This window comes from Ranitomeya variabilis, chromosome 4 (assembly GCF_051348905.1).
Source record: "Ranitomeya variabilis isolate aRanVar5 chromosome 4, aRanVar5.hap1, whole genome shotgun sequence".
In the NCBI taxonomy this organism is placed as follows: domain Eukaryota; kingdom Metazoa; phylum Chordata; class Amphibia; order Anura; family Dendrobatidae; genus Ranitomeya; species Ranitomeya variabilis.
In genome coordinates, this window is record NC_135235.1 from 546,322,512 (window position 1) to 546,346,993 (window position 24,482).

Genomic DNA, 24,482 nt, shown 5'->3' on the forward strand with positions numbered 1-24,482 from the left:
AATCAGAACAATGAGTCACAGACAGACCCAGGGACTCATCATTAGGCTGACCTATGAGAGTGCTGGCTGATGTGGATGGTATGTCACCCCAAATGTGGGCTACAGCAAAGCCTTAGAGTTATTCCATGTGTACAAAGATGCCAGGATGTATATATGGCTCTATATGTAGCCGTATCTAGATAGATAAATAGATATAGTAGAAAAAATGAAGGCAGCACACCCGCTTGTAAAGGTGAAAAAAGAGCTATTTAATACCCCACGTTTCACATCCAAGTGTGAGCCGTTCTTGGCTTGAGAAAGGCTCACACTTGGGGCCGAAACATTGCCATTATGGGATGTTAAATAGCCCTTGTTTCACCTTTACAAGCTGGGGTGCTGCTGCCATTTTCTCTACTATATTGAAGGTTTAGTATTTGCCTGGGGGGCAAGCCACCTGGATATATTGCTAGTGCTGCTTCTTCTTTTTTTTTAAGATAGATAGATAGATAGATAGATAGATAGATAGATAGATAGATAGATAGATAGATAGATAGATATGGGATAGATAGATAGATAGATAGATAGATAGATAGATAGATATGGGATAGATAGATAGATAGATAGATAGATAGATAGATAGATAGATAGATAGATATTAGATAGATAGATAGATAGATAGATAGATATTAGATAGATAGAAAGATAGATATATTGATTTAAAGAAGAAAAATGGAACCGTACAAAGAACAATGGGTACAGGCCCTGCCAAACAATTGTACAGTTGTAATAAAAATAAGAATAATAAAAGCAGGATGGTGTGGCAACGTTTCGGTTGTGAACCATATGGGCTAATAAAAGTCCACTTTTTTATCTACAATTTTTTGGAGTGCTGCCTGCTTTTCTTATTCATAATATAATAAATAGATAGATAGATAGATAGATAGATAGATAGATAGATAGATAAATGTAGTGACATATAGATGATTGATAACTAGAAATAAAAGGCAATAGATATATACAGGTCCTTCTCAAAAAATTAGCATATAGTGTTAAATTTCATTATTTACCATAATGTAATGATTACAATTAAACTTTCATATATTATAGATTCATTATCCACCAACTGAAATTTGTCAGGTCTTTTATTGTTTTAATACTGATGATTTTGGCATACAACTCCTGATAACCCAAAAAACCTGTCTCAATAAATTAGCATATTAAGAAAAGGTTCTCTAAACGACCTATTACCCTAATCTTCTGAATCAACTAATTAACTCTAAACACATGCAAAAGATACCTGAGGCTTTTAAAAACTCCCTGCCTGGTTCATTACTCAAAACCCCCATCATGGGTAAGACTAGCGACCTGACAGATGTCAAGAAGGCCATCATTGACACCCTCAAGCAAGAGGGTAAGACCCAGAAAGAAATTTCTCAACAAATAGGCTGTTCCCAGAGTGCTGTATCAAGGCACCTCAATGGTAAGTCTGTTGGAAGGAAACAATGTGGCAGAAAACGCTGTACAACGAGAAGAGGTGACCGGACCCTGAGGAAGATTGTGGAGAAGGACCAATTCCAGACCTTGGGGAACCTGAGGAAGCAGTGGACTGAGTCTGGTGTGGAAACATCCAGAGCCACCGTGCACAGGCGTGTGCAGGAAATGGGCTACAGGTGCCGCATTCCCCAGGTAAAGCCACTTTTGAACCATAAACAGCGGCAGAAGCGCCTGACCTGGGCTACAGAGAAGCAGCACTGAACTGTTGCTAAGTGGTCCCAAGTACTTTTTTCTGATGAAAGCAAATTTTGCATGTCATTCGGAAATCAAGGTGCCAGAGTCTGGAGGAAGACTGGGGAGAAGGAAATGCCAAAATGCCTGAAGTCCAGTGTCAAGTACCCACAGTCAGTGATGGTGTGGGGTGCCATGTCAGCTGCTGGTGTTGGTCCACTGTGTTTCATCAAGGGCAGGGTCAATGCAGCTAGCTATCAGGAGATTTTGGAGCACTTCATGCTTCCATCGGCTGAAATGCTTTATGGAGATGAAGATTTCATTTTTCAGCACGACCTGGCACCTGCTCACAGTGCCAAAACCACTGGTAAATGGTTTACTGACCATGGTATTACTGTGCTCAATTGGCCTGCCAACTCTCCTGACCTGAACCCCATAGAGAATCTGTGGGATATTGTGAAGAGAAAGTTGAGAGACGCAAGACCCAACACTCTGGATGAGCTTAAGGCCGCTATTGAAGCATCCTGGGCCTCCATAACATCTCAGCAGTGTCACAGGCTGATTGCCTCCATGCCACGCCGCATTGAAGCAGTCATTTCTGCCAAAGGATTCCCGACCAAGTATTGAGTGCATAACTGAACATTATTATTTGATGGTTTTTTTGTTTGTTATTAAAAAACACTTTTATTTGATTGGACGGGTGAAATATGCTAATTTATTGAGACAGGTTTTTTGGGTTATCAGGAGTTGTATGCCAAAATCATCAGTATTAAAACAATAAAAGACCTGACAAATTTCAGTTGGTGGATAATGAATCTATAATATATGAAAGTTTAATTGTAATCATTACATTATGGTAAATAATGAAATTTAACACTATATGCTAATTTTTTGAGAAGGACCTGTAGATCAATGGAAAGACATATAGATAGATACAGAGATAAATAATAGATAGATGATGGATAGATAATAGATAGATGATAGCTAGATAATAGATAAATAGATAGATAACAGATAGGTAGATAGATACAGAGATAGATAGATAGATAGATAGATAGATAGATAGATAGATAGATAGATAGATAGATAGATAGATACAGAGATAGATAGATAGATAGATAGATAGATAGATAGATAGATAGATACAAAGATAGATACAGTAGTAGATAGATAATAGATAGATGATAGATTGATAGATAGATAATAGATAGTAGATAGATAGATACAGAGATTGATAGATAGATAGATAGATAGATAGATAGATAGATACAGAGATAGATAATAGATAGCTGATAGATAGATAGATAGATAGAGAGAGAGAGAGAGAGATAGATAATAGATGATGATAGATAGATAGATAGATAGATAGATAGATACAGATGATAGATAGAGATGATAGATAGATAGATAGATAGATAGATAGATAGATAGATAGATAGATAATAGATAGATGATAGATAGATAGATAGATAGATATTAGATAGATAGATAGATAGATAGATAGATAGATAGATAGATAGATAGATAGATAGATATGGGATAGACAGATAGATAGATACATACAGAGATAGATAGATAGATACAGATATAGATAGATACAGAGATAGATAATAGATAGATGATAGATAAATAGATAGATACAGAGATAGATAATAGATAGATGATAGATAGAGATGATAGATACAGAGATAGATAATAGATAGATACATAGATACATAGATAGATAGATAGATAGATACAGAGATAGATAATAAATAGATAGATAGATACAGAGATAGATAGATAATAGATAGATATATAGATAGATATATAGATAGATAGATAGATACAGAGATAGATAATAAATAGATAGATAGATACAGAGATAGATAGATAATAGATAGATATATAGATAGATAGATAGATAGATAGATAGATAATAGATAGATGATAGATAGATACAGAGATAGAAAATAGATAGATACAGAGATAGAAAATAGATAGATACAGAGATAGATAATAGATAGATGATAGATAGATAGATAGATAGATAGATAGATAGATAGATAGATAGATAGATAGATATGCAGCGCCCCAGAGTCCTGGTCGTTGCAGTGATGACGCTCCGCCACTAAGGGGAGTGATGTTATGTCTGATGGCACTAAAGGAGTTCACCTGACCAGGTATCACAGTCACACATTACACTTCACACTCCGGCCACCAGGGGGAGCAAAAGGTTCTATGTATTAGGCCACTCCTCACACTCTGGTAAAACTGGGGGTTGGATAGGAAGTTAGGGAGAAGCTGACTGGGTTTTGCCCAGGTAACATCTAGTGAGAGAAGAGCGTTGCTTGGGGAGATTCAGGGGGGTCCCTATCAGGGGTGGGATCCTGACAGAGGCCTAGCGAAAGGACAGATCGTTACGGAGCCGTGCCTGCACCTCATTGCGGCGACATCCTAAGAAAGGACACGAAGCGAAGTATATTGTGGAGAAGTGAGAAACGAGATCACAGCACAAAGGCGATAGAACCAGAAGGAGTCGTGCCCCGAGATCGGCAACATTCTACTGAGGCGCGTAGCCGGTGGCCGGAACGCCGAGGAAGAATTGGGCTCTACGCATTACTTCAAACAACGGCAGGACAGTTAACTCTAGGTTGGCTGTCTCACCTTAATCACCTAATGAAGACAATGGAGGCAATTGTGGGAGAGGGGCGTCTCTAGGGTCCCAGAATAACTCCAGGCCTACGCCGTCATACAGCTCTATCCATGTATATATTGGGACAATAACGTATACTCCGGATACTTAATACTCAAAGAAGAAATGGAGTTCTAATACGAAATTATTTTAAAATCAGTATTTTATTACAAAAAGATTATTTTAAAAAATTACAATATAGTACAAAAATACGTATATGGAAGAAAGGAGACCCTAGTACAAAAACATCCTAATCACGGACACACAAATGTATATATCATGGAGGACACGTGTCCACAATGAAATTGGCATTATACTATTTGGTACATTATACCTTTGTGTGCTAATTTTGGTGCCTGGTAGGAAGTCCTCGTATCTTCGGCTTCAGTGATCCGGGAGCGCATGTCCGTGACGTCATCAGGGGATTTCCCCTTGACGTGCGCTCCCTGGTGAATGCTGGGGATTGAGAATCACTTCCTGCGGGGGTTGTGGTGCGCCTGCGCACATTAGAGATGCCGGTTTACGGTCGCTATTATAAAATGCCAAGTTTTGGGAAACTTTTTTATTCCCTCTTTGAGAAAGGGGGTATCCACAGTCCCAGGCACTGGTCACCGCACTATGGGTAAGAAACCTTGCACCTGATAGGCACTACAATTAGGTCTGTGCTTATCCGCATGGAGGACACGTGTCCGCAATGAAATTGGCATTATACTATTTGGTACATTATACCTTTGTGTGCTAATTTTGGTGCTTATTCATACATGTTTACCATGGTGATATATACATTTGTGTGTCCGTGATTAGGATGTTTTTGTACTAGGGTCTCCTTTCTTCCATATACGTATTTTTGTACTATATTGTAATTTTTTAAAATAATCTTTTTGTAATAAAATACTGATTTTAAAATAATTTCGTATTAGAACTCCATTTCTTCTTTGAGTAACACCCAGGCGCTAGTAGGTAGGCAACTGATTTCCACCTGCAAAAGGGAACTCTGGATGTGCCTTCGGACCGGCCGGTCTCAGCCAGCCCTGTTAGCAGTGCTCTGGATTGTGGATGCCGGAGCCTTCAGTAAAGAGGTAAAGAGACTGCAACCCTGTGTCCTCGTTATTTACTGTGACCTACACCGTCACCTACACCTGCACCTACATCTTTAATTGGGCACCCCTTAGCAGGGCCACGGACCGGGTCAGGCCACCGTGACATCCCCAGAACCAAGAGAGACCCGGTACCGAGTACCCCGCTGCCCTGCGTCTGGGGGCTGCTCCAGATACAGAGATAGATAATAGATAGATGATAGATACAGAGATAGATGATAGATAGATAGATACAGAGATAGATAATAGATAGATGATAGATAGATACAGAGATAGATAATAGATAGATACAGAGATAGATAATAGATTGATGATAGATAGATAGATAGATAGATAGATAGATAGATAGATAGATAGATAGATACAGAGATAGATAATAGATAGATAGATAATAGATAGATAGATGATAGATAGATGATAGATAGATAGATAGATAGATAGATAGATAGATAGATAGATAGATAATAGATAGATAGATAGATAGATACAGAGATAGATACAGAGATAGATAATGGATAGATAGATAGATAATAGATAGATAGATGATAGATAGATAGATAGATAGATAGATAGATAGATAGATAGATAGATGATAGATAGATAGATAGATAGATAATAGATAGATAGATAGATAGATAGATAGAGAGATAGATAATAGATAGATGATAGATAGCTAGATAATAGATTGATGATAGATAGATAGATAGATAGATAGATAGATAGATAGATAGAATATCGAGATAGATAATAGATAGGTAGATAATAGATAGATAGATGATAGATAGATAGATGATAGATAGATAGATAGATAGATACAGAGATAGATACAGAGATAGATAATAGATAGATAGATAGATAATAGATAGATAGATGATAGATAGATAGATAGATAGATAGATGATAGATAGATAGATAGATAGATAGATAGATAGATAGATAATAGATAGATAGATAGATAGATAGATAGATAGATAGATAGATAGATACAGAGATAGATAGATAGATACAGAGATAGATAGATAGATAGATAGATAGATAGATAGATAGATAGATAGATAATAGATAGATAGATGATAGACAGATAGATAGATAGATGATAGATAGATAGATGATAGATAGATAGATAGATAGATAGATAGATACAGAGATAGATAGATAGATAGATAGATAGATAGATAGATAGATACAGAGATACAGAGATAGATAGATAGATAGATAACATATAGGTAGAGAAAGACGTTTTGTTTTTGTTAGCCTCCTTTGGACAGCTCTTTGCTTTCCTTCCTTATCTCATCCTCTAGTCCTGGTTGATGCTTCCACTGAGTGTTTTTCTGATTTACTATTTCTGGAATTAGTCTGATAATTTACTTCTGATCTGTCCTGTGAGTCTGGTGAATCAGGGACACACGCTGTTTCTATCCAGCCTCTCATTTCTTGTCTGTATTATTTGCGGTTTGGGAAAAGAAGCTGGATTCAGTTCTGTAAAGATCCGGCCAAGATTTGTTAAGAATTAATGAATTTCCCACAACTTTAAAGCAGCTTAGGAATTGGACGTGTGGACATACTACTGAGAGTCCAACAATGACTATTTCACATTTCTTACACTATAAATGAGATAAATAATAAGTCGTTTAATCCTAAAATATAATATTATTTAAAGGTGGTTTAAAATGGTAAGAAAAAGTAGACTTTTCTTTTTAGGAAACAGCACCACTCTTTTTCATGAGCCTGATCTGATATGGTGGTTCAGTCCTCTTCACTTGACTTTTCATAGATTTTTCAGACAATTATCAATCTCCTTTGGTTTTGGGTGGACAGGTCCTATGCAGATCTACGTGTCTCCAAGGTTACAGACTACAAATAAACCCCTGGTAGTCTGATCTTAAAGTCTCACTCTCTTCTATTTTTTTGCTAACCTATAAGTGTTGTAAGGAGAGACTTAGGCCCCCTGATTCATTAAGATTGGCGATTTTCTTGACAGTCTTGATGAGGGTGTGTGTTGGAGTCAGATGCTCCTGATTCATTTAGGTGCACACACTGCCTCCCTGCACAACTCCAGAAATCTTACTTCAGCCTTTCACTGGAGTAAGATCTCTGGCGTAGGAAACACTCCAGCTCGTCATCTCCTCTCCATCCATTATGGCGGAGCTGGGAGAAACTGGGGTGAAAATGATAAAAATCTCAAAATGTATCCGCAACTCCGAGTTGCCCAAAAATTTTACAACTTTTCAAAGCAATGCACCCAAAAAATTGCTTTTATGAATGAGGGCCTATGACTGATCAGACTACACCAAGTTTTGTTTACAGTCTGTTACCATGGAGATGCATAAGTGTGCATTGGAGTTGTATACACAAAAAGGGTTGCAGATTTTTAAAATGAAAACATAAATTTTTTTCAACCCAAAACGACTGATTTGGACATTACTGAAATATTATTATATACCTTTGTACATACGTGTGTTCTCTCTATAGATACTCACCGAAGCATACTGTGTCTAATGTCGTGGTGCACTCTTTCACCGTGATCTCTTCATCTTCACAGATTGTACATGGCAGGCAAGGGTCCATGTTGTTGTCCACATTTGAGAAGGTCCAATCAGGACATTTTTCGCACATAGTGTTCTGGTTCATATAACATGGTAGGATCATGCCATATCCCACTGGACAGGTCTTGCAGTGTAGACATTCTCCGCTGTCCTCGCTCTTATAGAATCCATATGCACAGGCGCACAGAGCGTCATCAGTCTCCACACAGGGAGCAATCATTCGCTTGTTGCCATCGCATTCTGTGCAAGGTTTACAAGCTTCAGTGTGACTGGTCGTGTCTGAATAGGTGACACCTAGGAGAGGAAAAATGACAAAATTAAGGTGATAATAATAGTATAACAGATCTGTAAACACTCAGGGTGCCACCGTATGGTTAACTGTTACTTCCCATGGGATGAATTATCTTTACACTACATTACCTTAGTATTACCTTAGTACTCTTTGGCGTAGAGTCTCCCGGAGACTCCTACTGAATGGGGCACCCTAATTGGCCAGGGACCATGTTCTGTGTCTGTATTGGCCACTGCATCTTGGCATTATTTGAGCACCATGTGATGGCATTGTGTTGGCACTGTATATTTTCACAGTGTACAGTGATAGCACTGTTTTACATAATTATTTCAACAACTGTATGGAAGTACATTCCTAAAAATAGGCTCTAAAGGTGGTAGGGCACTTCAAAAATAATGAAAACCTACAGAGAATAAGAAGTACTAAGCCTAAAAACAGAAGATTTCAATTATTTATTAGTAATAAATTAAAAACAAATACACAAACATATAAAAAGTGGAGATTATGTACAGAGATAACTGCTGGCGCTATGGTAACCCTTGCAATAGTATATTGGTAATAGTATATAGCTACTGTTAACTTGCCACTGCAGAAGGTTAAAAAATATATATACACAAAATACTCCTGATATACCTATCAAGATACAATTAATAAATAAATAGTATCATCAAGTGATGAGTGATTTTAGATAAGCTTACCCAGGAGACTATGTGTTTGGGGGTAAACTGCAGTGCAATCAACAATAGACACATTATATCATAATGATACTGATTAATATAAAGACATGACTCAGCTGAAATAAAGTCAATACATATAACTGAGGACAGACCTGGGTAGACAACTAGTGTGCAGCAAGGACCCCGACGCGCGTCTCGCGTTAGCTTCAATAATTCTAGCCAGGTCTGTTGTATGTGCAGCACCCCAGTGTCCTGGTTGCTGCAATAATTTCATTCTTCCACCAGGGGGAGTGATATTACGTCTGAAGGTAAAAAAGGAGTTCATCTTTCCAGGTATCACAAACCAAACACCACACTTCACACTCCAATCCACCAGGGGGACTACGCTCCTATCTAGTAGGGCACTCCTCACAGAAGGGTAAACCTGGTGGTTTGGATAGGCAGTTAGTGAGACGCTGCCTGGGTTTGACCCAGTGAGTACCTGTCAGGCAGACAGGGGGAAAAGCAGGAACATCTGAGCTGCAGACAGAGGGTCCCTGTCAGGGGTGGGATCCTGACAGAGGCCTAGTGAGACAGAAAGTTACGGAGCTGCGCCTGCCCCAAGTGCGGCAGCATCCTAAGAAAGGACACGAAGAGAACTGTGTTGTAGAGAGTGAGAAACGAAGTCACAGCACAAGGAGAAAACACCGGGAGGAGTTCTGCCCTGTAAAGGCTGCCTCCTTCTGAGGTGCGTAGCCGGTGGCCGGAACACCGAGGGAGTAATTGACTCTACGCATTACTTCAGAGACCGGCAGGACAGTCAATTCCAAGTTGGCTGCCCGACCTTAATACCTAAGAAGACACAATGGCAAATTGTGGGGGTCGGGGCGTCTCTAGGGTCCCTATAAACAAGCCTCAGGCCATCCCAGTCATACGGGTTTGTCCTATCCATACCATCTGGGGGACAGAGAGAAGACATCAGAAACATCCACGAAAGTTGTGAGGACCTTACCGAGTTGCTCAGCAGGGAGGGACTACAACACACAGGCACTAGTAGGAAGGCTACTGATTTCCACCTGGATAAGGGGACTCTGGATGTGCCTTCGGACCGGCCGGACTCTGCCTACCCTGTGGTCCGTACCCTGGACTGTGGATGCTGAAGCTTCCAGTAAAAGGTAAAGAGACTGCAACCTTGTGTCCTCGTTATTCATTGCACCTTACATCATCCACCATCACCATCGCCACTTCTGGGAAGCCCTGGGGATACACTTCACCTGTGGGAAGGTATACCATCTTGCTACCATAACATCACCCCAGTGGACCCCTAAGCAGCGTCGGTCACTGCACATGACAGCGTGGCAAACACTGGATGTTCGGGCTCCCCATTCAAGTGATTAGGGTTCGGATCTGGTTATTGCTCTGGTACCCGAACCTGAACTTTTTTTAAACTGTTTGTCCGAACCCACCGGACCTGAACATCCAGGGGTCCGCCCATTGCTAGTTAAAGTGACTGTATGGCACTTATAATGCCTGCTTCTGTTTGGCATTTATGTTTGCACACTGTATGATGATATACCATTTAGCTTCTACACAAGTTAGTGCATAGAGTACCACAATGTATCGCCAGAACAGGCAACTTGGATCTCAGTTGGTAATTCAGAGGTTATGCCCGATACAGCCAAAGAATGTAAGGGCTTGATCACACTCTATTTTTCTGCTGTGTTTTTTTGCATGTATTTACATCAAAAGCACACACAAAAATGTGTGTATGTTATGCAGTGTTTTTCCTGCCAACACTGCGGTTTTTGCTGCAGAACAATTTGCTGCAAATACTCAGCGTGTGCAAATACCCTAAGCCTAGGCTCACATGACCATTGTCTCCACATTCGAGTAAATCGGTCTGATTATGCTAATCAGACATTAATCAGAATTTGATCATCGTATGATTCAATTTTCTTGAATGTGAAGAATAAAACAAAAATATTCTTCTCCAGTCTGTGAAAATCGGACCGCATTCGGATGTCATAGAGTTGAATGGGTGAGTGCCATCTGATTCTCAGAGGCAACTGCGATTTTTTTCCTTGGACTGACTTTTTTTTTAATGTAGATAGTGATATATATTGTGAATCCTCGGTATTGCACCCAAATTTAATAATTAGTAATTGACTGAAATATACATGTTCACAAAGCATTTGATAAAGTACCTCATACTATCCTTATTGAAAAAATGACCAAGTATGTCACTGGCAAGGCTACGGTTGGGTGGATTCATAACTGGCTCAGTGGTCGTACTCAAAGAGTGGTAATACTAATATATGGTTGCACATCCAATTGGAAGAGTGTTTCAAGTGGGGTACCACAAGGCCCCAGTGTTGTTCAACATTTTTATAAATGATCTAGATAAGGGAACTGAAGGTAAACTAATCAAATTTACTGATGATGCAAAGCTAGGAGGGATAGCTAACATTAGAGAAGACAGAGAAAGGATTCAGAAGGATCTAGATAAGCTTGAACAATAGTCAGTGATTAATAGAATGGTATTTAACAGGGAGAAATGTAAGATTCTACATCTGGGCAAGAAAAACAAAAATGACATCTACAGAATGGGAGAAATAGAATTAAGCAACAGAAAACAGAAAAAGACTTGGGCATACTAATAGATCACAGACTGCACATGAGTCAACAGTGTGATGCAGCAGCAAAAAAGTTCACACAGTTCTAGGATGTATTAAGAGAACAACTGTGTGATGCACTGGAGTAAGTTCAGAGAAGAGCTACCAGGATGGTGAGCGGAGTGCAATCTATGTTCTACAAGGAATGGTTAAAGGATCTGGGTATTTTTAGCTTGCAACAAAGAAGGCTAAGAGGAGACTTAATAGCTGTGTGCAAATATCTGAAGGGATGTCACAGTGTAGAGGGATCATCATTATTTTCATTTGCACATTGAAACACGAGAAGCAATGGAATGAAACTGAAAGGGAGAAGATACAGATTAGATATTAGAAACATTTTTCTTTCAGGGTGATCAATGAGTGGAACAGGCTGCCACGAGAGGTGGTGAGTTCTCCTTCAATGGAAGTCTTCAAACAGAGGCTGGACAGACATCTGTCTGGGATAGTTTAGTGAATCTTGCATTAAGCAGAAGATTGGACACGATGATCCTGAAGGTCCCTTCCAACTCTAACATTCTATGATTCTATGTTCACATTTGACCATCTTCGAAGAATATGAATGTTGCTACCATTTATAAAAATATGGAAGATGTTGCTGATAAGGAGACCCCTAGGTTTGTCAAGTTAGACAAGTTGATTATGCCCCCACCTCATTAAATGCAATAACAATCTGGAAATCCATTCTCCTCTCAAGTGGAAAACAGATGCACCATAGATATAAATGTGGTGACTCATAATATGACTCATTGAGCAATTATACTGTACACAATGTAGGGCCGAGATAGAGAACAATCACAAAGTCAGAAAGAAAGTGAAAACATACAATATTTATAAGGAATTTTATATAAACATTTCCCAAAGGTTGCTCATTTAGAGACAAACTGCAATATTTCTCACAATCTCTATTATAATAAATTTCCATTACATTCATAGACTTTCAGGCTGGATATTGTGCAGTGTTACAGGGGCTGTAGAGTAGACCGTAAAAACTTTAGGTTGCATGGTAGGACATCATGTATGGATCAACTCCATGGAAGGATTTAATGTATGGAAGAACTCCGTGGAAAGATTTAATGGATGGAAGGAATCCATGGAAGGATTTAATGGATGGAAGAATTCCTTGGAAGCATCTAATATATAGAAGAAATCCATGGAAGGATTTAATGTATGGAAGAACTCCATGGAATGATGTAATGTAGTAAAACAACTTCACTGAAGGAAAAACTCCATGGAAGGATTTAATGGATGATATGACTCCGTGGAAGATTTATTTCGAAACAATGGACTAAATTTGAAGGAGTTGCACATAGGCCCTTAATCCGTCTGTGTCTGCCAGTGTAGAGAAGGACTCTATAGAGCAGGGGTGGGGAACCTCAGGCCCAAGGGCCATTTACGGCCCTCGATGACCTTATCAGGCCCCTGAGCAGATTCTCAGGGACCACATTCTTGGGCAGGGAGGTGTATTTTGACTTCAACCATCTCACTCATTTCTTCTTGCTTTGTTAGCACACACACACAGTGTGAACATTGAAGGGCATGCAATGAAAGATTACATCCTGAAACCAGTGCCAGAGTCAGGCTCTACTTTGTGGGCGGAGTTTGTACGGCCCCCGAAGGATGGTATAAATATCCAAATGGACCTTCACAGAAAAAAGATTTCCCACCCCTGCTATAGAACAACCTCAAACGCATATCAGAAAGGACTCTATGTACAGAGGGAATCTATGGAAAGACTTTATGTATGGAAGGACTCCACGTACAGAAGGACTCAATCAATGAATTCCATGTATGGACAGACTCCATGGAAAAGTTCTTTGTAAGGAAGGACTACATTGAAACACTCCATATATGCATGTATATAGGGACACTAATGAGAGACTCTTAATGCAAAATTTCTCAATGGAAGGAATTTGTATATGGAACAAGTCCTTGTATGGCAGGACCCCACATATAAAATTTTTATACTGCAATTTTTCTGTCCCCCACCCATCCAACACAAACTCATTCTGCAATCTTTAATGCCTTTCTCCATGGACATGCAATAGTGCTGGCAGATAACTGATTAATGCCCACTTCACATCAAGCTTCGGACGGCAGCTCAGAGTCATATGATACCTTTATTATAAGTTTCCATTTTAATGGCAGAGACAATTGTCTGAACGGGCGAGACAAATTCTAATAAATGGCATAATGCTCTAACAATGCCAGTAAGGAGGGAGAGGCCAGATTGGCCACAGTAGGAGTTTTCTGTGACTAGTGTTTCACCCGTATAGACACAGCTTTCCCTATAGGCAATTTTCAAGGATCAACCCTTTAAATACTATTATTGTAGGAGCCATGTGTTAACAGGAGCACCTGGATTTCATTCTACCTGAATAGGTTGACAGCTAGTGTCATATATGTGTATTGGGCTGTTGGTTGCAGTTTTCATAAAATCACTGTTTTATCAGCAGGAGATTATCATTAGATGAGTAGTAAAGCTGCTGCAGGTAATCTTTCATATTCATGAGCTCTGGATAACCCTGTGCTTGCAACTGATTGGCAGATTTCTGCCTATGCACAGTGTACAAAGAAATCTGCTAGTCAGTGATGTAGCGGGGTTATACATGCTTAGTTTTCAAATAAATAGTCTATCTGCAGCAGATAAAACAGTGATTATTTCAAAACTTCTTCAAGTAGCCCAGTGAGTGACACATAGTTGTAATCAGGGTCTCTGTCTCTACACCAGGCTGCTCTCAGTAGCAAAATCCAGGTGGCATATTCCCTTTAAGGACTCAGTAATACATTTGGTGACCAAATGAGCTCCCTGGTTATATGCAAACAGACTTTATTTTATGTTTGCATGGTTATACTGTTGCATTATATCATTTTATCTTTTCAGCATACAAGTTTGAGTGATGAGATAAACTGGCATCCTGTACATAAAGCTGCTTAAAGTAAGTTACATAACTTTCTGATATGCTTCAGTCATCATAGAAGGTACCCCGATCTACAGCTATCCCACCTCTACCCCTCTTTTGCAACTCCAATAATGGTTTGGGCTCAACATGATAGAGCTTTCCATGTCTGAACTTGGTGCTATGTGTGAAGAAGGCTGACTAAATTCTCATTTTAATAGCTAAGCCAGCCCCCTTCTCTGTCTGGGCATTGGCTGTGACTAACAAGGGAGCTGGCTTAGTTATTAAAAAGAACCAATCAGCTAGCCCCTTTCATTCCCAGCACTAATGAAGTACTGACTGAGGAAGCACAAGTTGGAAGTGGAGCTACCAGACAACTCCTTTTACTCCGTCTTTGAAGACGTTTTCTTTTCTTACTAGGTTGCGTTCTGTAACATGGGACATTTTGTACATTCCTCTATCTTGGCAAGAAATATACCGCTATATGCCTATGTAAATAAGCTGATAATCTACAGCAGGGGCAGCAGTACAAAGCGAGCTGTCCGCATGAGTAATACACAGCATGCCTGGCCCTCGGAGAGTTCCCATGCAGGGCCCAGGCTCCCGGCAGAGGGACCTGGGTGATAGCGGCCGGCTCTTGTATCCAACCCCTTATCTTTCCTGCCTAGTACATTGAACTATCTTTGAAAAGCCAAAAAAATGGATGTTATTCTGTTCTCCCAGATTTTTTGACCTTTCCCAGAGAAAGGAGGGTGAAACTTCAGAATGTCGCAATGATGTGTTTAGATTTTTAAAAAGCAAACCACAATTTGGCACAAACCAAGAGAATTCAGATTAGCACACAATAATCATGAATAGATCTATTGGAGACATTGAAGAACTGGTTAGATCCCCCAAAAATATTGGAGGTGGGCACTACGGATGTGAATTTATGAGAAAAGAGATTAACAAGCAGGCTGTGACTACAGAGGCAACGCAAAAATTCCTTCACCCAATGCAAAATGTGTAGTAGCGCCGCCTTCCCCAGCCTACTAATTTCTTCATAGGCTGTGTTATGTTAACACTTGCACACCATGTCTGCTAAACCATCGTTGATCTGATGTTTCATAGCCTGTTCAGATGACCGCACTTCTATGTGCGTCATTATTACAAACGTTATGTGCGCATAGTATATCATGTTCTGTGCAGCACATGTCCTGTTTACACCCAACAATGTACTGACAAGTATGAGGAATTTCGTGCTGCTACCTACATACCCCCCACGTTAGCTTCATTTCTGCCTGAAAATATTATGTAATAAATGCATCAAATTGTTTTCCTAGATAATTCTAGGGGCAGAAAGAGCCAAAGTGCTACCTATATATACAAACGATGCTCTTGTGGTGGCTCAAATAACAATACCTCTCATTAATAATGCAGTAGACTGGTTTCTCTTCACACAGTCATGCAAGTACATTATTTACTATAAATCGTTCCACATACAGCCACCACAAGGGGGAGCACTCTGAATACATTTGTATATAATGAAAATGAATAGTAGCACCACTCCTGACGTGCTCGTTTTACATATATTTGCATTCCTCATAAAATAACATTCTTGGAGCATCTTATCTTTTACCTCTATGTTATGTAGTTGGGGGAGTCCCTACACACACCGATGCTATCAAAACCATTTTCACAGTGCCAGACAGTGCATGGAAACTTTGAAAAATTGGTATGTAGCATCCAATCATCAATTTAGGCAGATATATCTGAGAGGAATAACAAGAGACTGGCACAATAAGAAGTTATAGGGATTGTTATGTTATGGAAAATACAACTGTTACGTCTGTCTGAGACTGTAAAAAGGTTACCTTGGAAAGAGAGAGGAACAATGGCCCTCACCCTTTTAACCTCTATACAAGGATCTGAACTTTCTATGGGGCCCCCTTCGGCATCCACTAAGTAGCTGCTAGCTAGAAGAACGAGCCTGAGGCAAGGGTCGGGGAACAAAGCCAGGTCAGTATAAGGAGGGACGAAACCAGATACAGAATCAGTAAAAAAAAAATGAAGCCAATTAAAATACTAGTGGAGTCAGAAAAGCAAGGTCAAGGTCAGGAGAGGTTACATAGAATACAAAGGTAGGAAACAAGACAGGTTGTCAATAGAAGATAAGCAAATTCTACCAGGAATGTCAAGGATAACCAAGCAATAACTGGCAACCCCGAGCAGTGTCCTAGGAGTTTAAGTAGGGTGTGGTAGTCGATGTAAAAAGAATAATAAGAAGTATCACCTCGAAACGCGTCAACCAGCACCTTGAATGTTTCATCTTTTGGTACTTTCCCCTCAGATATTACACTCATCTATTTATTCATGTGGACTTTCTATGGAATTATTTTTCTATGGATGAATTATTCCTTGAATAAATTTATGCATTTTATTTGAAGTGCCAGATCAACTCCCCTTTATTACATGGACTGTTTTCCTTTAGAGTTTGGATCCTGTGCACTTCTTCCTTGGGTGTTGTAGGGTCCCATTGACCAAGGGAGACACCTGATTACTCTCACTGAGATGCTGGACAGTACACGCACCCATTCTGTCTGATTTAGTGGCACCCCAGGTCCCATCCACACCAGTATCCCGACTGGACAGAGGATGTGTTGCCCAGCGATACTCGCTATAATGTCTCCTCCATCATCAGGGTCATGAATATGATGGCATCTGGAGACAGGCAGAGGTCACTGGGAGAGATGCACATTGTAATAAGTATTTACTAAAACAGCCAAGATAGGTGATGGGTCCTCTTTGAATAAATATTCAGAAAACTGCCCTTAGTTGTGACTGCCAGCACTCTTTTGAAGAAGATTTTGCAAATTCCAAGAGAGTAGGCATTGGGCAAAACTAATAAATTGTCATTAAATATTGGTAAAAAAAAAGGTAATGAGTTACAGGTAACCTGTGAGTTATATCAATCACTCTTGTATTTCCTTTCTGATGATCCACCTATCTCTCTACATGGAAATGCACAGGTCTCAGGACAGCCAAGCATCTGACTTGTGGTTTTTGTGAATGTGATCTCATGTTACACTCCAAATTTAGATGTGCATGACTTTCACCTTTAAAAGAGACTGTGTCATCAGATAATGACCTACTGTTTAAATCAGGTTTTTATGTTCAATGGATTAAAAAAAAAAGTTATTTTTTTAATTATTCATATAATAAGTAACTTGTTTAAAAAAAATAGAAATCTCACAATGGGGCTATTCTACACTCATATTTCCTGTTCTTTCAGGAAACTCACATGTACATTTGCTACAATTCACTACAATTCACTGACTCGATCTGATTGTTTTGTACAGCTGACATGTGCGCGCAATAACGGCAGGTGGAATCGCGATCCACCTGCCGCTATTAACTAGTTAAATGCCGCTGTCAAACGCTGACCGGCATTTAACTACCGCTTCTGGCCATCGGGCCGGAAATGTGAGCATCGCCGACCCCCCGTCACATGATCGGGGTTCAGCAATGCGTCGGCATGACAACCTGAGGTCTCCTTGAGACCTCTATGGTTACTGATGTTGGCCTGCTGTGAGCGCCACTCTGTGGTCGGTGCTCATAGCAAGCCTGGAATTCAGCTGCATCGGAGCGATCTGATGATCGCTCCTATGTAGCTGAGCCGATCCAGTTGTGCCAGCTTCTAGCCTCCCATGGAGACTATTGAATCGTGGCAAAAGTAAAAAAAAAATGTTTAGAAAAATATGAAAAAAATAAAAAAATATAAAAGTTTAAATGATCCCCCTTTCACCCCATTCAAAATAAAACAATAAAAAAAATCAAACCTACACATATTTGGTATCGCCCTGTTCAGAATCGCCCGATCTATCAATTAAAAAAAAGATTAACCTGATCGCTAAATGGTGTAGATAGAAAAAATTCAAAACGGAATTACATTTTTTTTGTCACCACGACATTGCATTAAAATGCAATAACGGGCGATCAAAAGAACATATCTGCACAAAAGTGGTATCATAAAAAACGTCAGCTCAGCACGCAAAAAATTAGCCCTCAGCTGACCTGAGATCCCCAAAAATGGAAATGCTACGGGTATCAGAAAATTGCACATTTTTTTTTTTGTTAGCAAAGTTTGGAATTATTTTTCCTTACTTAGATAAAAAACAACCTAGCCATGTTTGGTGTCTATGAATTCGTAATGACCTGGAGAATCAGAATGGCAGGTCAGTTTTAGCACTTAGTGAGCCTAGCAAAAAAGCCAAACAAAAAGCAAGTGTGGGATTGCACTTTTTTTTGCAATTTCACCGCATTTGGAATTTTTTTTCCCGTTTTCTAGTACAAGACATGGTAAAACCAATGGAGTCGTTCAAAAGTACAACTCGTCCCGCAAAAGATGGAAAAATAAAAAAGTTATGGCTCTGGGAAGGAGGGGAGCGAAAAAGGAAAACGCAAAAACGAAAAAGGGCTGCGTCTTGTTAAAGCATCTAATGAGTGTGTGCAGAAGTCACTATAAAGGGAGTGTTATCAGGGTTACCTGTGATATCACTTATTATGATTGGTGTATCCTGTCTTATCAGTTGTGTACGGTGTTATCTGTCATTTTAATCCTGCCTCTGATGATAATGAGGCTACTGAAATGTCTTCTGTAAAAAACGAGAAGGATGAGTGTAAAATAACCATTGTGCCTAGTGAATATTGTGACATTTCTAAATATTTTTTTTTTTAAATACCAACTGTAATCTGATAAAAATATATATTAACACATTTAAAAAAAAAAGAAATACATTTTACAAAAAAAAGCCTGATGTAAATAATAGATAATTTTCTGATGATATGTTCCCCTAAAAGAAAATTATCCAAAGAGTAATATTTGGAAAGATGGATCTTTTTAGTAGATATGAGATGAGACAGATGAGGTCCTTGCTTTCCTCTACGAGGGTGCTGTAGGGGAAATAGTTGCAAATTGTGCCGGGAGCCGCAGTGGCTGATGGGGACTCATTAGTTCATGGAACATGGGTTACTGCTTCGAGCAATATAACGTTATAATGATGATGTCACTTGTTATTAGTGACCACTCACCGCCCTCACCTCATGGAGAGCAGACAGCTGTCACAATCATGTGTCATTCACATTTTCTGCTGTTTGCAGACAAGCGTCCCTTGATATTGACAGTGGTCTGGCAAACGCCGATCCTAATTGTTGTCATTCACAGTTTCCTCCCACAGTGAATGAGAAATCAATTCAAGATGTAAAATCTGGCACAACGTGTTATGTGGAGACAAAGGAAAGTGATTTCTATTCTATTTCATGTTTCCTCACATTCACCAGTCTCTGAGGTGGAACTCAGTACCCAGCAGTGTAGCTACTGGGGGGCAGAGGGTGCCGTCGGACCAGGCCCCGCGCTCTGAGAGGCCCACCCAGTAGTGATGGGCAGTCCGGCTTTTTTTGGTGATCTGTCTCTCATGGCTCTGCTCACCAAAAAGAGCCGACTGCCCATCACTACCACCCAGAGCTACACTACTTTTAATGTTTCGGCATGCCGATAAACTACCACAGCGGGGAGCGCATGACGTCACTGCCATGTGACCACGTGTATGCTGACATTGGCTGCTAGCCTCTGATGGGCCGGAAGCGTGTATTGGAGCGCACGGACCTGATGGGTCTATATACTGCAATAAACTGCAATACACTTCAGCTGAATGTGCGTCCGAGGATACATATCCAGGTGAAGTAGGGGTTGGTGTCGGCAGGCCCCTCAACGCTGTGACTGCAGTCTTTATACCCCTTCTTATTAATATGAAGGACAACCTGGCAGCAGGTTTACTAGTCCTATAGTGATAATCTCCTGCTGATAAATCAGGGATTTTATAAAAACTACAGCAAGCAGCCCAGTAGGTGATACATCGCTGGAACAGGGTGTGTCTCCACAATATGCTAAGGTGTCAAAAACTTGGTGACTGATTACCTTTAAGTATTTAGGGCAGACATGTCCACCACAGATTAGGCCACTTTTTTTTATAATCAGGCCTTTTTTAAGGCAGAATAAGAGATTAAAACACTTTGAGGTATAATGTCCACAAAATATGCCATAACTTTTTTTTATGTACAAAATGTAAGTGAAGATAATCCAGCTCAACGAACCATGAATAGGTTTTCATTCACACAACGTGCATAACAGAGGACAAGCTCAGCAGTACAGCTAAAAAAAAATGCAACATCAATGCGTTTCAGGTCATTACTAAGGGTGGGTTGTCACCCGAAACGCGTTGATGTTACATTTCTTTTAGCTGTACTGCTGAGCTTGTCCTGTGCTATGCACATTGTGCGACTAAAAGCCTAATCATGGTTCGTTGAGCTGGATTATCTTCATTTTACAATTGTTCCACGCCTTGATGCAGTGTCTCTGGGCTCCGAACACACCCTCAAGTAGTCCCTTATGGGTAGCTGGATCTAATCTTGACAAAATTTAAGTACCACTTCCTCAACCATATCTATCTGGAAATTAAGGCTACCGTTTTACCTGTCGAGAAATCCAAAGATAGCCACTTATAACAGGAGACCAAGTCAAGACGTGGCCATGGCTCTTTCTGTAACTGAAACAACTGAGTGTGGGTGGGAGCCCCAATCTGTGGACTTCTACAGTTTGCACCTCTCTTGCTCACAATGTAGTTGATACTGTAAATTAGAAGATCCTGTCAATGGAGGTCAAAGATCCTGAATTTCCATAGTGACTGGAGCAAGAAAATCTTTAGAGTGCCTAATGCCCTTGGGATATTTCACACCTATGACACTTGTTACTATGGCTGCCCTCTCTAAAGGGTATTTTCAGGGGGTCTTTGAAACTCCCATAAGAATGAATGAAGCAGCAGCGGGCAAGATCAACTTTTGCTCCAGTCACACAGTTCTCAGGATCAGTGAGTGTCCCCGCAGACAGACCCCCATGGATAGGGGATAGCTTCCAAACTTTAGAATACCCCTTTAAGGCTAGGTTCACACTGCGTTAACAGGGCGGGCGCTAGTGATGCGTCCGACATAGAACTTAATGGCGGCGTTAACAGGCTACGTTACACCACGTTATGCCGCGGTGTAACGTAGTCCGTCTAACAGACGCCACAGACGCAGTGTGAACCCAGCCTAAGTCATTCTTGGGAGTCAGTTCATCATAATTTCTATAACAAAAATGGAAGGATCCTTGAATAGAGATAGTAAGTGCTCAATATTTTGCCATGCTGAAAGAAACCTGTCACCAGGTTTCTGCTAACCCATCTGAGAGAAGCATGCTGTAGGGGAAGATACTCTGATTTCAGCGATATGTCACTTACTTACTGATTGCCAATTTTAATTAAAAACTGGTTTATTTGCTACAGATCGTGCAGTGCTCTGAATGCTGAGCTCGGTATAACCTCACCCACACCACTGATTGGCAGTTTTCTGTGTAGAGCATATATCGGCAGAAAGCTGCCAGTCAGTGGTGGGGGCTGCCTACCTGGCAGCAGGTTTACTGTTCCTCTAATGATAATCTCCTGCAGAAAAAACATTGATTTTATACAAAACTTCAACAAGCAACCCAGTAAGTGGTACATCGCTGGAATCACGATGTCTGCCCCTAAATTATGCTGCTCTCAGATTAGGTAGCAAAAACTAGGTGACAGATTCCCTTTAAATCTCGGCCTACATATCACTGTATCATCCTGATTATCCATGTATATAATGTACATCTTCCAAGATCCAGGATTTGCTCCCTAATGTCAACCACTATGATTGTACGAGTCCCTCAAGCATAGCCGCTCGTGATGCTGAACCACTCATGTAACTGGAAAGCTATTAAGTGAACACTAAGCCTATTTCACAGCTTTCAGGGAAGAGGGCACCAAAAACGCGTTTGATGCATGCAGACCATAGTCCCAACAGGACGGCAGGTATTACTACAGCATTTGACTCAATGTTCTGCTGGAGGCATAAATAATTGACTTTCATTGCATCCTTTGTATAGCGGGAGACAAGTGAATCATTTGTTTTAACATGTTCTTCTAAGCACTTCAATTCCCATCTATGTACAGCTTCGCTGGAAGCGGCTCTGGCATTTTCATCTATATGAAACGCGAGCTGTGGGGCCTGTCAGAAGCGAAAAAAAAGTCCTTGAGTTAAACTTTTTGTCGGAAATTTTATTCTGTATCTATTTATTGGAAAGTTGGGTAACAACTAATATGCCAGGACTTATTATGTTAACCCACAAGAAACCTACCAGCCATATCTAGATGTACATCTTTTACCCCCTATTCCACAGCTCATCTCATGTTCCTAAGTTTGAAGAACATCTCCACCCATTGCATGGCATCTGAACTGCCCAAATTTCTGCAGGCAAGTGAGTACATATAGGCAGCCCATGCATCCACTGTAAGGACTTATTCCACGATGATCCTGTCACCAGTTTCATGAGTTGTGAGACCTAGCAGATGGATGTGGTCTCCTCTCCATCAATATTCTTGAGTAGACCACCTATTGCAAATGTTGTATGTTGGTGTCAAGTATCTACTTAAAGCATGGGTTTTTTTAGCATTGCTTTGGATTTTTCTATTCCCTAGGTTTGACACTGAGCAGACATCTCATCAATTCCCTCTCTATCCTCGGTAATGGGTCAAATTGCTTGCAATGGTTGCTGCATGACAAGAAGTGATTCTAAGGCAGGTGGCCCTAGCAATTTTTTGGTTTAGACAAATTTTTAAGCATTTGACTCCTTGTTCAATTGTGGTCTGTTCATTTTTTCTTCACGTTCATATTATGTTGAGGAAATCTCTCAATGTAAGTGGCGACTATAAAAGTCGGCCTAAGTCTCCTAAAGGTCTCAGTGTTGATATTTATACTGTCTCTTTCCTCTATTTCCTCATAGATTGTAATCTTGCGAGCAGGGCCCTCATTCATCTTCGTATCTGTGGATTTATGTGATTATTGTTATGTTGTGATGTCTCTTATTGTCTGTACAAGTCCCCTCTAAAATGTAAAATCAATCCAATTGACACAAATCAAATTTGTGTTTCATTTTTAAGAATTCTGTGAATTCAGGCAATTTGAAGAATTTTTAATTTGCCTCACGTAAATTGCCAAAAATGGCCCCTGTTATTTTACACATTGCAGAAGATTCCATCAGTTTGAGAAGGATCATGTAGCCTTGGGATTTTCCCAAATACTTTCCATCTTTCACATCACATGGTATAGCACAGTCAATTACAAGAGACTTACAACCTGTAGTATAAATCCAGGAAGCATGACTGTACAATTAAATGAAGCTTGTAAGGTATGGATGCTTAATCAAGGGAATCTGATCCCTGCTCTTGGGAGTATCCAAATATATAGAGAAATTGAACAGCACTTTTCTTTGTTACAGGTTTGCCTCAAATAAGGCTTTGTTTCAACATCCCTTGCGTAAATCATATTTTTTATAAGCAACGTTTTGAGTGGGACACCGTTCATCGAGCAAAATGGTAACAATGCTTTGAACTTTTGACTTTCAGGCTCTATACCTTATCATCCACTACTACTTCGAATGTGAGAGTACTATCATTTCGTAGACATGATTAGTTATGCAGATTCTTGTCATGTCACTGCATTGTTACTGTTTTGCTCCTAAACATCTAAATTTTAATTTTTAATATTTTGTTACCATTTTGCAAATCCACCTTTTGGCTTTCAACACTGCCTGACTCCTTCTGGGCATGATCTCAATCACATTCAAACATGTCTTGACCAAAATCTGATCCCAGGTCTCTTCTCCTCTCCTCTACTTGTTCCCAAAGGTGGTGTATACTGGTCGACTCACTTGGGCACGTATACAGTTTTTTCTTCAACTCTACTCACAAGCGTTTGATTGGATTGAAGTCTGGAGACTGTTGGCCCAGTCCAGCACCTCTACTTCATTGTCATTGAACCATTTCTTCGCCAATGTCGACATATTC

The 24,482-nt window shown here is 40.0% G+C and overlaps 1 protein-coding gene across 2 annotated transcripts in view; it reads right to left on the reverse strand.

Annotated features, from left to right (window-relative positions):
- The window catches only part of NGFR (nerve growth factor receptor), a 79,595-nt gene that overhangs the window by 10,265 nt on the left and 44,848 nt on the right, over positions 1-24,482 (reverse strand). For both annotated transcript variants that reach the window (XM_077252581.1, XM_077252582.1), the window contains exon 3: positions 7,956-8,315. In XM_077252581.1, coding sequence (XP_077108696.1) covers positions 7,956-8,315 — 360 coding nt within the window. The remainder of the gene's footprint in view (positions 1-7,955; positions 8,316-24,482) is intronic.